This window comes from Pan troglodytes, chromosome 13, assembly GCF_028858775.2.
Source record: "Pan troglodytes isolate AG18354 chromosome 13, NHGRI_mPanTro3-v2.0_pri, whole genome shotgun sequence".
NCBI lineage: Eukaryota > Metazoa > Chordata > Mammalia > Primates > Hominidae > Pan > Pan troglodytes.
Window position 1 is genome coordinate 67786052 of NC_072411.2, and position 14205 is coordinate 67800256.

The window sequence follows — 14205 nt, forward strand, 5'->3', positions numbered from 1 at the left end:
GTACAATTTTGGACAACAGACTATGAAATCCTCCCTTACAGTCAAAAGGCACAGTAAATACAGTGTGTGAACAATTAAACAGTGCTGCTCAAACACAAAGATAAGGAAGTAAATCATTTACTCATGGAGATAAGAGCCCAACACCCTTCAGTTCCTCTGCCAGGGCCAATGGGGAAACTGTAGCCTCCAGTGTGATATTAGGGGCCTGAGAAAACTGCCCTAAAAAAAGATACACAAATTATCCCATTAATTACTTTCATAGTCATACCTCAATAGGAATGTCTCTGATACGCTTTTTTAACAGCAAGTCTTTAGAATGGATTATTTGTAGTGATTAAAAAAAGGAGTTGGATTGGGGTAAAATATCAAGAGAAGATGTCAACAACGGATTAGAAAAAGGAGAGGATGGATTCTGAGTGAAAGTGGCATTGCTCTTCAGTTTCTTCATGATTTCAAAGCATGATACAGGTGCATGGGCGGAAAAAATAAGCACCTTCTTCATCATTCATAAATAAAAACAAATTATTTATTCTAAATTGAATTTTGGATAAACTACCAATTAATTAAAAAGCTCAAACACAAACTATTAATATACACACTTGAACCACAACTACACAGAAATAAATGACTAAATATAAGCTTATATTTTGAACCCATAAAAGTTTATAACCAACATAAACTAGAAGTAAAAATTATGAAAAATTCCATATTGTGGTATTTTATTTTTAAAGAAAAAAAAAGAGGAAACCTATGATTTGTTATAAGCATTTTGAGGAGAAAGTGAAATTCTGAGTATAAGATTTTTTTCCTACCTTTATTTGCTATGTGGTTAATTAATATAGTATTAATCGATAATTATAAAATGGTTTTGAAGATTTAAAGTATGAAATTTCACAAAAATTCATACTAGTAAAATGTTATCACTTTAATCTTGCAAGATTTTCCGTCAGTTTAAACTAGGATTTATTTGCTTAACTGATAATTACCAATATCAAGTTAAAATGTCATGTTATATCAATACAAGTAATAAAATTTCACAATATAATTTCATAAACCCCATTCATTTTGAAACAACATGTTAAATGTATGCTTTGAAAATTGTTTTACATATTTAAAATAGTGCAATTAAAATAACTTGCCCAAGTGACTGTATCATTCCAGTCAAACCATTTGAAAAACCTGGCACATAGAAACATGCTTAAATTATCAGTCACATGACCATCTGGCTTTGGAAGAAACTAGGTCTATATTTCTAATGAGCATGGAAAACATTAGCAGTTCTTCAGAAAATGTGTTATTTGCTGATACTGGTTACATTCAAAGTAAAAAACACATCTTTTTTTTTTTTTTTTTTTGAGACAGAGTCTTGCTCTGTCACCAGGCTGGAGTGCAATGGTGCAATCTCGGCTCACTGCAACCTCCGCTTCCCAGGTTCAAGTGATTCTCCTGCCTCAGCCTCCCAAGTAGCTGGGACTACAGGCGCACATCACCATGCCCACCTAATTTATGTATTTTTAGTAGAGATGAGGTTTCACCATGTTGGCCAGGCCAGGCATGGTAGCTCATGCCTTTAATCCCAGCACTTTGGGAGGCCAAGGCGGGCAGATCACGAAGTCAAAAAACAAATCTTTACCACCTGTACAAAACCCTGTCCAAAGTAAGAAATAATTAAATCTTCACTCCTACCAAAAAATGTTGTTAATGTGCTTACTTATTTTTCACTTACTTAGCGATTAACATTATTGAAAATTATTGCAGCTTCTTAATGCTATATTGGGAGAAAAAAAGCTCATTTTGAGCTGTCACTGATTGTCATGTCAAAAGAATAAAAATCATGATTATTGATTTTTAATGTAGATTACTTTTCAATCAAAACCTCTCCTCAAGTCAGTAAAGTGCAATACTGCATTCTAATCTATTACTGTATAAAAGGAACTATAATGTGCCTTGTTATATCAGCTAGAATATTTTATAGATATTAGTTTCTTTACACATTCATTTAAAAATTATGAGCAACTTAAACTTGAATCAATCAGATTAGAATAGCTCAACAGAAATCTAAGCTACACAGTTTCAATGTTAAGGGACTCATATACTTGGATCCGGTATTGATAATCCTAAATCTAGAAAAACCTGAGTGAAACAATAGACCAAAAGTTATCTTCAAGTTCACTGCCAAATGTAATTCTCTAATATCCAGAAAGCAAAGCAAAATACACAGGCATTGTTTGCTTCCAGTTTGCTTATCTTGTACTCTTTTTTTTTTTTTTTTTGGAGATGGAGTTTCGTTCTTGTCGCCCAGGCTGGAGTGCAATGGCACGGATCTCCGCTCACTTCAACCTCTGCCCCCCAGGTTCAAGCAATTCTCCAGCGTCAGGCTCCCCAGTAGCTGGGACTACAGGCACACGGCACCCTGTCCGGCTAATTTTTGTATTTTTAATAGAGACGGGGTTTCACCATGTTGGCCAGGCTGCTCTCAAACTCCTGACCTCAGCTGATCTGCCCTCCTCGGCCTCCCAAAGTGCTGGGATTACAGGTGTGAGCCACCAAACCTGGCCTATCTTGTACACTTAAAAACTTACTGAGGGGCTGGGTGCAGTGGCTCACGCCTGTAATCCCAGCACTTTGGGAGGCCGAGGTGGGCGGATCACTTGAGGTCAGGAGTTCGAGACCAGCCTGGCCAACATGGTGAAACCCTGTCTCTATTAAAAATACAAAAATTAGCCGGATGTGGTGCCACACGCCTGTAGTCCCAGCTACTCGGGAGCCCGACACTGGAGAATCGCTTGAACCCGGGAGGCAGAGGTTGCAGTGAGCCGAGATCACACTACTGTACTCCAGCCTCAGTGAAAGAGAAAGACTCCATCTCAAAATAATAATAATAATAATAATAATAAATAAATAATCTGCTGAGGGTGGGCCGGGCGCAATGGCTCATGACTGTACTCCCAGCACTTTGGGAGGCCAAGGCAGATGGATCACCTGAGGTCAGGAGTTCAAGACCAGCCTGGGCAACATGGTGAAACCCCCTTTCTACTAAAAATACAAAAAATTAGCCAGCTGTGGTGGCGGGCGCCTGTAATCCCAGCTACTTGGGATTGTTTACAAAAAATAGGGCATTCTGAAATATAATTAGGTACTCAAAAACTTTGAGTCAAAGTAATCACAAAGTCTGTGAATTGCTTTACACATATATAAAATATTATCCAACAGTTCCAAAATCTTGGCATGTTTTTAAACATTTCTATTCTAAAGAAATACAGAGAAATGGAAACAATTCCTCTACCTTCTACTTCCTATACAAATTGTCCAATAATTCCCCCTAAATAGATGAGAAAACCACAGTATTTAGGAATAAAGAATTTCCTTGCGGATAGCAGTCAGATCTAGAATTCAGTTTTCTAATTTCCAAGCTAATAACTTTTCATATCTGCACTGCCTCACCAAGCATAAATAGGGATATGTAGCCTCAATCATTATAAGCAAAAAATAAATACAACAGGTTAAATAAACAGTATTTGCTGATTTTCTGCCTTAGAGTAGCTAAAAAACAGATAACTTCCTTAGCTCACCCCTCTCTCCCCTGCAAAGCCTGGTGATAAAGAATAAACAATAAATATTCTTCAACATACTCAGGAGGTCGAGTGTCTGGTCCAAGATCTCGGTGCAAAGAAATCCTGTCACTTGCGAAAGCATTAAAGCAGTGTTTAGCTTCCCCACGTTCCTTTTCCTTTTGCTCTTCAACACTTAAATTAGTTGTCTTGAATGCTTTACCAGAAGCACCAGGTGCATTTGAATCCTGAGGTGGACGGTCAAGGACAGGCTTCAATTCTGCTGCTGTATAATATCCTTGCAAACAAGGTCTCTCACCAGCATCAATGTTTTGCCTGACAGGTGCTCCTATTTGCATTTTTGGCATGGCATCCTTAATATTGTTTACAGCTTCTAGCATTAAATCCAACATCTTGTTTTTGTTTTTCATATTCCTTTCCATCCTTGATTCCTCTTTGGAATATTGAACACTTACTTCTCTTTGCATTAAAACCAAAACTATTATAAAGAAAAAAATTACTGCACCAAGCTTCCAGAACTTTTTATGGTAATGTCTTTTAAAGTGTAATTTTACTAGTCGCTTTAGGTGAGCCATTCTAACATTAAAAGCTTGTCACTTGACAAATAACAGTTATTTCTTCTTCTGTTACTTGTATTTTTTATCATAGATTTGCTGAGAAGAAGGTATCTTTAATGGTAGTACCTATAAACAGAAATGATCGATGGTATTAGTAGCTATTCAGTCCTACCGGCATGGCTCAATTCATTCATTTAACCAACAACTGAACATAAGCTACCAATGTACTCTTATGGTTAATGAGAATACAAAGATATCTTGTCCTCAAGAAAATTACACTTTTGGAAGAAAATAATTGTTACAATTTACTACAATTTATTGGGGTTGCAAAAATATTGATATTCCTCTCCATTAAAAAATACATTCTTTTTAAACTCTAATATCCACTATATACTATGTATAAAATTAATTTTATAAATATATTTTGAGTTAAAAAAGAATATCTTCACTTGATAACCAAGGAATCAAAGGACCTCGTTAAATAAATTACAAAAAAGAGAGCTCCATAAGGAAGTAAGGGTATACTGATAAGTACTATTAGGCATCCATCTAAAATAGTGGCCTTCATTTTATGTAGTTTACCCTCAAACTGTGATCTACTCCAGCTTAATGAATGATAATACAGCAGTTTCATCAGTAAGTAAACTATTATTCTCCCAGATTTTCCAACCCAATAGTACTTGTGAATCCTGAAGGAACCCCTAAAAACAAGAAAATCAACAGCATTTAATTTGTTGTTATATAACAGCTAGTTTTAATAGCTCACAGAAATACAAGATCTAATAGTAAAAAGAGAATTCATTAGCTTTACTTGAAGTGTCTGTAGGGAGCCTATAGAAGTCATAAAGTTAAAAAAGCAGAATTTGGTTTGATAAAATATTGCTTGCAATTGACCCTAAGAACAGGACAGCAAGTTTATTAAACCCTAATATGGGACAACAGGAGCAAAGGAAAAGAAAAATAGGACTTTTTAGGAAACGATTACATACTATGAGCCGCCATAGCCAGTCAAGAAATTTGCACGGACGAAGGGGAGGGAAAATGCCTGTTCTTCCTAAGGTCTAAACATATTTTAAAGAAAATATCATTTATAGCAATGAAAATTAACTTTTGACACCTTCTTTAACTTCTCTTCCAAAGTTCTCCCTAAATTTAAAATAAGAAAACCAGGTTCTAAGATGGATTCTCTGGCTTTTGGCAGGAAATTTTAAGCTGAATAAACAAAATAGGCAGAACTTAGTTCTATATACTATTTCTAATTGGAGTGCTCTATATTCTTTTCAGTATGGAGTGGATACTTCTGCTCCAAAAGATAACCCCAATTCTGACATATATTGCTCATAAAAGTGAGATTCCAATCTTTCTGAGGTTTGGTTGCTTTAAGAATTTCAGGTAAAAAATGAAATGACCTCAAGCTTTTGAAAAGAATATAAGAAGTTATAGAACCACACTATGACAGTTGTGTAATTAATTATGTGTCAAATGTTGTGGTAGGCTGTGGTTAAGAAATTAAAGATAGCCCTTACCTTCAAGAAGCAGAATTGAAATATAGGAAGCCAGAGGACAGTCACAAAGCAGTGTGATATGTGCTACGACAGGAGACTAAGAAAGCTACACAGGCTTGGAACAGTGGCTCATGCCTATAATCCCAACACTTTAGGAAGCTGAGGCCAGAGGATCACTTGAGACCAGGAGTTCGAGACCAGCCTGGGCAACATAGCAAGACCCCATCCTACAAAAAAATACAAAAATTAGTCAAATGTGGTGGTGCACACCTGTAGTCCCAGCTACTCAGGTGGCTGAGGTGGGAGGATGGCTTGAGCTCAAGAGGTGAAGGCTGCATTGGGCTATGATTGTGCCACTGCACTCCAGCCTGGGTAGCAGGACAAGACTCTGTCTCAAAAAAAAAAAAAAAAAAAAAGGGAAAACAATGTAGAAGGTCAGGAGAAATGTTAAGGAAAGTTTCCTAGAGATGACACTGTTGAGCAAAATCTTGAAATACAAGTACATTTTAGGCAGTTAGACAGGAGGGAAAATAGAGAGGGAATGTCAGATGCAAAACCATAAAAGCAAGAAAAGGCATGGTCAGTCCTTGAGTACAGCATAAGTGGAAGGCACAGGGAGAGAATGACAACTGATGTGGCTTGAAGGTCAGTTAAAGATCAGTTCATAAAAACCCTTGTGCATCTTTCAGTGAATTTGGAAATTACCAATTTTTTCCAAAATAGATGGAATGCAGAGGACTGTTTTTAAGAAAAGACCACAATCAAATTTATGTTTTAGAAAAATCACAAGTTTTTCAGCCCCAGTAAAGGTGATAGATATTAATGAGATGAGGTGGGTCAAAGGATGGAATGGAATGATTTCAAGAGAGTCCAGGAAGTGGAATCAAACAATAGGACTTGGTGAGAGAAAGGGAAGAATGGGAGATGAATGGTGATATGGTTTGGCTGTGTCCCCACCCAACTCTCACCTTAAATTGTAATAATCCCCATGTGTCAAGGGCAGGGGCAGATGGAGATAATGAATCATGGGGGTGGTTTCCCCCATACTGTTTTTCATGGTCATGGATAAGTCTCACGAGACCTGATGGTTTTAAAAATGGGAGTTCCCCTGCACATATTCTCTTGCCTGCCATCATGTAAGACGTGCCTTTGCTCTTCTTTCACCTTCTGCCATTATTGTGAGGTCTCCCCAGCCATGTTAAATTGTGAGTCCATTAAACCTCTTTTTCTTTATAAATTATCCAGTCTCTGGTAAGTCTTTATAGCAGCATGAGAACAAACTAATACAAATGAGTAAAGTGATAACATTAACAAAGGCAAGAAACACAGGAAGGATAGATTCAGGGTAGGAATTAAGGAGATAATTTGTTCAGTTTTGGACATAGCAAATGTAATATGCTAATGGAACTTCCAAAATGAGTTTCCAAGAGCAAAAAGATATATGGGACTGGAAATTAGGAAAAAGTTCTGCAGTAGAGATGAAAATTTGAGTCAGTCTTGGGGTAAATGTAATGTAAAACAAAGAGGATAGAGAAATACCTACATTTAAGAGTAGAAAAAAAGAGACTGACTGGAAAGTCCAATTTTTCCAATCCTATGAAGGAGGGGTAGTAAAAAAAAAAAAAAAAAGACAAATGAAAACACAGATAAATTATCCATGTCAAGTGGAGGTAATTTTACAATCTTATCTCACTCTTGAGAGATGTTAAATGTGCAACAGTTGGTTGACCTTTAAAACTGAACTTCATTAGACCTGGCCTAATGGGCTTTAGTGAAAAATGAGAAGAGAACCTTGACAGAGAGAGTAGTTGTAGTCATGCCTTCAAGATCCTAAGGCTTAGGATTCAGGGCACTTCCAGAATAATAGGGCAGCAACCTCACCTATGGGGTTCCAGAAGATAAGAATGGTCAAAATGTTGGGGTCTCACAGGAAAGTGGTTCCCAGTTGATGAACTACAACCTCATCCCCTCTAACTGTATCTTGACAAAAGGTAGATATTCATCAACCTGTGTTCACCTCCTTTCTGTTCCTGAGGGGACTACCAAAAATCCCCTTCCCCAGGGCTATCGAGTGACAGTCAATTTTTCTGTAGCTAGAAGTAGGCTAAATTAGGAATTTGAGAAGAATTGAGCTGGACTCCCTGAGATATTTTGACAGAACATGGAAAAAGAGTTCAGAGAAAGCACAGAATAGGAAGATATGAGAGAACTAGATTCTTCTACAGTAGTGATAGTTTCCCCAAAACATTTTATGTCAGAAATCATACTTGTGGATAGGGTGGGAATTGAAAAGAAGGATAGAATTAATGACGCAGATAGAAGATAGTTCTTTTTAGAATAAATCATAAACTAGAGGAATTGTTCATCAGAATGACAGTAATCCTATCATTGTGAGTGCATGTGTATCTATGTAAAGACCCATTCAATTAGTAGGTTTTAGTTTGGGATGCTTCTGATAAAGGAGTCAAGGAAAGCTCATGAGAGACATGGATAGCATCTTATTCATGGCTGTTTTTCTGGCCCTTACCACAATGTTGATAACATAGTAGGCACCCAGAAAAATTTATTGACTGGAAAAAGGAAGAAAGAGGACCAAGATTTCATCAGAAACAACAACAAAAACAAAACTTAACTTGTGTTAAATGTTGACTAGGTCTCTGGTATTAAATAACATTTAATACATAAGTTCTCATTCTCCCAGCAATATTGTGAAGTATTCTTCTTCTTCTCTTTTTTTTTTTTTTTTTTTTTGTAGAGATGAGGTCTCACTATGCTGCCCAGCCAGGCTGATCTTGAACTCCCAAACTCAAGGGATCCTTCTGTCTCAGCCTCCCAACGTGCTGGGATTACAGCCATGAGCTACTGCGCCTAGCCTTTGTAATTCCAATTTTACTGACAGATAGGGAGAGTCAAAGAGATTAAGTGGCTTGGCCATGCCAGTTCAGTTTAAGACCAGCATTTTTCTAACTCTGTTCAAACTCAAGTTCAATGTAAAATCCTGAGCTTTTAACTGAAATTATCTAAAATAAAATGTTTAAGAGTCAAGAACTGATATCCTAAATAAAAGGCGATAAGAAAAAAAACTGAGGAAAAACCATAAAAACTACAAATAGCTTCCTATCATTGGGTAATATTTTACAAATAAATGATTTTTAAAAACTTTTCAAAGCACCTTTTCAGTAATAAAGATTGAAAATAAGATTGTAGCTCTTAAAATGGAAGATTAAGAGGTTGAGAACCTTACAGAGGCAGAGCCTAGAAGTAGGAAGATGATGTTTTGATCTTTTCAGACTATTTCTGAAGGGATTAATCTTCTCTTATCAACCCTGATCACTTAAAGATTCCAACATTGATGGGATTTTCATTATGACTTTTCTGTACTTTGCTGTTAATGTGCAATATTAGGCTTCCATTAATGCTGAATGACACTCAACACTAAGCATCTCCATCAGCTGTCTTCAATTCTGGATATACATTAGTGAAAAGCTCTTAAAAAAATAAAGTGCCTTAGGCTTCACCTCTGATTTAATTGATGTGGGGGTAGGGCATATACTCTGCTTTTGTTGTTACTTTAAGCTCTCCAGATAATTCTAACAAGCAGCAAGGGTTAAGAATTACTTGTCTAGATCACAATATTTTGGGCAAATCAAAACTAGCATCTGATAAGGGTTGTATCTGTCCAAAGGCAACCACATTACTAATTTCTAATAAGCCAAAGATGGGTGTTTCAAAATAGATTCTTGATGTAAATGAATAGAAGTTATTTAGACATGGAGATACATGATAAAATCCAAGGCAAGAATGACCCACAGTTTTCCAAAAAGACTCAGGGATTTACGCTGATATAAATGAGGCACTGAGGTTTTACTGCAAATTATGTTTCTGTAAAATCATTTTATAAATATTTTATTCCAATCATAAAAATGGGAAAATTGATACCTGAACAATAAAAGACATAAGCCAAAAGATACACAATAAATAAATGAGTGAAATGAAACCAGGATTTTTAATGCCTTTTTCTGGGAATAATGCCATGTTCCTTGTCAGTACTACCTGCCAAATTGGAAGCCCTATGTAAAAACAGCTCGTGAAACAAAACAAATCTCTCCTACAGTCAACTTCCAGTTGGACTCAGAAGTTTGAGAATTGATAAGAAAAAAGTCAGCACAACAGCAAACTCAGGATATAACATGTCATATTTGCACATTAGAAATGATTAGCAGATAAAGGGTTTGTTCTTCTTGTACTCTTTCTAAAACCTTTAAACACACCTATCCAAGATGGCTATTTGCTAATTACCAAAGATCAGATTCACAGAGGAAGAGAAGTCAAAAATCATGAAATAGTTTTTAAAAACTAAAAAAAAAAAAAAAAAAAAAAAGAAAAATTCAGAGATCTTCTAAATTCTAAATTCTTATGAATTCCTAAGAGTGAAATTCAGAGACCTGGTTTTAAAAAGTTATTAATCTGTAACCTGGTATATATGTAGCCATTGCAAAAAGTCATTAATAAAAATATTCATAAAGTGAAAAGCTAAAGCAATATACACAATTTTAACTGGTTGTGACACTCGCTATGTTAAAATCAATGGATTATTCTCAGGGGTAAAAATATGCTTCCACCTGAAATCTTACAAATTTAAAATAATCTAACTAAAAAGTGGTAGCTTCCAGTTATCTAGACTACAGCTTCTCAAACTTTAAAGTGACTATGAATCACCTGGGGATCTTGTTTAAACACAAATTGAGAAGGGAAAGTATCAAGGTAAGATCCATCATGATTGTCCCTCTAGGTGGAGAAGCATAGGTTGCAGAAATATTAGTTGTTCATTTAACCTAAAAATTCCAACTGAAGCAATTTTCTGAAGTAGTGGAAAGCAGAACATTATAATTTTACATGAAAGTAACATTTAATGAAATAAGAAGATAGTGGTTCCTCTCACTTCTTGTGTCCATGTTTGTGACAATAAACCATTACAACTCCAGAAGTTTAAAGTCTGGTTCCTGATGAATTTAATTGCTGTGATGTCTAATTTGGTATACAAAACTTCCTTACTACTGAGTTAAGGCATGCTGTAAAGAGTTAGGGGTAACCACACTAAGCAGAAAAAAAAACAAAATTACATCCCAATATCCTAATATAGATTATAGATTAAGAAAAGTACACTATTGTGAATTATTATAAAACTCATTGGATCTTTGCCACACATTATCTATCATCTGTATTTCCTAATTGAATTCAAAACAAAACAAAGAAAAACAAAATTTAAAGACCTTGCCCTGATAATAAACCTTTAAGTGCTTGGGTAGAAGTTTTATTATGTGCCCCTCATCTACTGGTTAAAGTGTTAGGGAAAAGAGGAGTGGCAGAAAGTCATTTCTGCTTGCATTTATTGGTGGGTCAAATCTCATGGTGTTTTGCTGCTGTAGTTTGTTAGTTTTGATTATGTTTAAGTTCATGTTTACATTCTTGGCAGCATTTCTTCTGAGCAGGAAGTGGCATGTGGATGTATGACAAGAGACAAACACTGATGCAAAGCAAACTGCATGAAGACAGCCACATTCTGTCTCAGAGGGGGCAGCAGTAGACATACCTCAAAGATCTCAGCTAAAGGCAAAGTAGAGCTACTCTGGGTGGCTGGGCAATGCCACCAGTGGATGACTAAACTACTTGCATTGTTATAAACTAAGAACAGCTTTCTGAACCAAGATATCTGCAGGCTGTGAGACAAAAAGCTCAGTGACAGAGTTAACCATCAGCAACCGTGAGGCACAGGTTTCAATACTGAGAAGGACAGGGTCAGACATCCAACTTCTCAGCTACCCCTGGTCAGATAGACATCTCCCTCATCGTCATCTCTGAATGTGAAAGGTTGCTGATAGAATCTTGATTTGTGAGCTAGCCAACTCTATCTTGACAGTTTGACACAAACAAGTAATTATGATACTACATTATCTGTCAAGGGAGCCACAAACTCAGGGTCTCACATGCTCTTTCCTGCCACATCTACACCTGTGAATGACTTTTACATTACGTATGAAAAATATGCATTGATTACTTATGGCATACTACAGAGTAGAGGAATTCTGAGGAGTGATTTAGGTGGATCCAGAGATTATTCATGTAACTGGTATTCCCTGCCCCCCAGGTAGAGGCACTGCATTTTAAAACATTTGTCCATCTATTTACCTTGTAAACATAGTTGTTGGCTTTTGGATTAGTAAGGAGATAGAAACCACATGCTAATTTGAACAGAGAAAGTTTAATACAATCTGGTATTAAAAGAGGATTGGAGTAACAGGAAATTGCCTAGTGGGAGTTAAGGAGAATTCTAAAGAATACAGGAGTTGTAAATACAGTATAAGGGGCAACCACTCCCCCTATGGCTGAAATAAGTGTTCAAGGAAGGGCTCTCCTCTCACCAGGGCTGAGATCCAGAGATGTCTATGGAGATGCCCTAGCTTTGACTATCTGGTAAAAAGTCATAGAAGTACTTCATTCATGGGACTTACCAGAAATCTGCCCCTGAAGTTCCAGAAGAGGCCATTCACAGCCGGGGGACAGAACCCTAGAACTAGCTAGGTGCTGAGGAAAACTGCTGGCTGCTGAGGGAATCTGGAATCACAGAGGTTGTCCCCTGCAGGAGTTTAGTGAACTTTCATGTGCCACACAGGCAACAACGGCTCTGGGCTGGCTGCCTGGGACAAAGGTTGGGCAGCTGGCTCCCTAGACACCCAGTCTTGTGGGGCCCCAAGTTGGCATGTGTGGATCTGAGGAGAGAGTTTGGGGAGCAGTGACTTAGGTGACAGAGCAGGTCCATGGTGTCTGTGTCTCAAGGGTACACCACTGCTGCCTAAATCAAGCTCTAAAGAAAGTGCAGTGTGTGGGCAACACCAACTCTAGAAAAAGCTGTGTTCTGCAGATACCTAGTACTGGAGAAAATCATATTGGGGAGGGAGCAGTGGAGGAAAACTATGCTCAAAAGGAGCTTAGCCAGTGAGCATCACAGAAACCAGAAAGAGAAGCCTCAGCCACTTCAGTGTCCCTCCAGTGCCCTCTACTGACAAGGCTTAACATTGTACGAGCCAGCAAAAAAGAAATTTACAAGGCCCAGCTCCATTATTACAGAGCAGGCTAATACAGTAAATTTGGAACTAAGAGACAGTAAACTGATAAGCAGCAAAGTCTACACTTTTGACTACTCAGCTTCCACATGCACCCTCTCCCACACACTGAAACTCCTGTACAATAACAACACAATTCTATATTTCACCTAACAAAGTCTAACTGTCCTTCTTTATAAGTGAAGAAGTTCTATCTCCTCAAAAACGAGAGATATAGAGTCCTAACAGCTATTGTAGTCATTGCTGTGACTCTGAGTTACTCCTTAAATTCTGTCACAGTCCCACTAAATATTCTGTTACCTAAATTGGAAAGTTGATCTCCAACGGCTTCTATTTAACATTTTTAAAATGAAAATGAGAGAAGAAAATTGTTAATATATACAAAAAAAACCTAGATATAAGAGGCAAAGAAAAAATGTGCATTGAACCTGAGAAAGCTGATTGAAAAAAAATTTTTAAAGAAAAAATACGCAAACCTACAATAATCCTCACTTACGTAATTGGCTGCGAGGCCATAATGAATATCTATGGCTTCTTTCTTACACTAACTACTACTCTGTATTCACCATGCCCTTAAGCATTCTAGGAGTCCACAGATGTTGGTGATGTCAAGGAAGGGCAAATCCATATGTAGAATACTTGTCTATTCTAGTGAGGAGAAGTCTCTGCCCCCCAATGAAGGAAGAAATCCAGTGTAATGAACCTGCCAACCAGAGGCTGGCTGATCCCCGCAGGGGCTCAATGTTGGATTCTGCAGATTAGGAACTCAGCAGCAGTGCTATCCCAGTCAACTTTACAAAGGGGAAGCCATGTTGCTGAGCCCTTGCATACACAGCTCCAGTCTTGCCACCAAGACTCCTGTTTATGGGCCCACTGAGACAGCTGGAGAGAGAGGCTGACTGACATGCAGAATGTGTCATTTTGTCCACTTGATTATTAAGAGCCTCCTCTGCAATGGATGTGCTTTTGTGGGCACTCAGAGGGGATACAAATTCTTTCAGGGTCTTTTCATTTTGAAAGGTTCATTCACATACCTCTTCCTCAAACTAACTACCTTGTCACCAGTCTTCCAATCCTGTTCCTTCCAACTCTGACCATAAAAACCATTAACAACTACCCATCGATGACCAATATAGATCTGTATTTCTAGGCATGTCTCATTCCCAACATAGTGGACAACCATATTTACTGTTCAAATCTCTGCCTACAAAAAAGTTTTCCTTATCCAGTATTATTCACAGTTACTCATGAGTAGGGCTATAGTGCTACACAGTCATTAATCTTGGGTAGTACTAGTATATTGTTCAGATTCATCTGCAAATCAGGTTTGAGGGGTTTTTTTTGTTTGTTTTTGTTGTTGTTGTTGTTTTTTCTTCTAACAAATGGACTAAGGGAATCGCCAAGAAGCCACAGGCATGAGTTGAAAGAGACAAGGCAATGCCATTAG

The 14205-nt window shown here is 37.4% G+C and overlaps 1 protein-coding gene across 5 annotated transcripts in view; it reads right to left on the reverse strand.

The window, feature by feature from the left end:
* GALNT3 (polypeptide N-acetylgalactosaminyltransferase 3) overlaps nucleotides 1-14205 on the reverse strand; it is a 210528-nt gene that overhangs the window by 182403 nt on the left and 13920 nt on the right. For all 5 annotated transcript variants that reach the window (XR_008546807.2, XR_008546808.2, XR_008546806.2 and 2 more), the window contains exon 2: nucleotides 3633-4255. Coding sequence is in view for 2 of the 5 variants with exons in the window: in XM_063790537.1 (XP_063646607.1) it covers nucleotides 3633-4147 (515 nt within the window). In the remaining 3 variants the exon portion in view is untranslated. The remainder of the gene's footprint in view (nucleotides 1-3632; nucleotides 4256-14205) is intronic.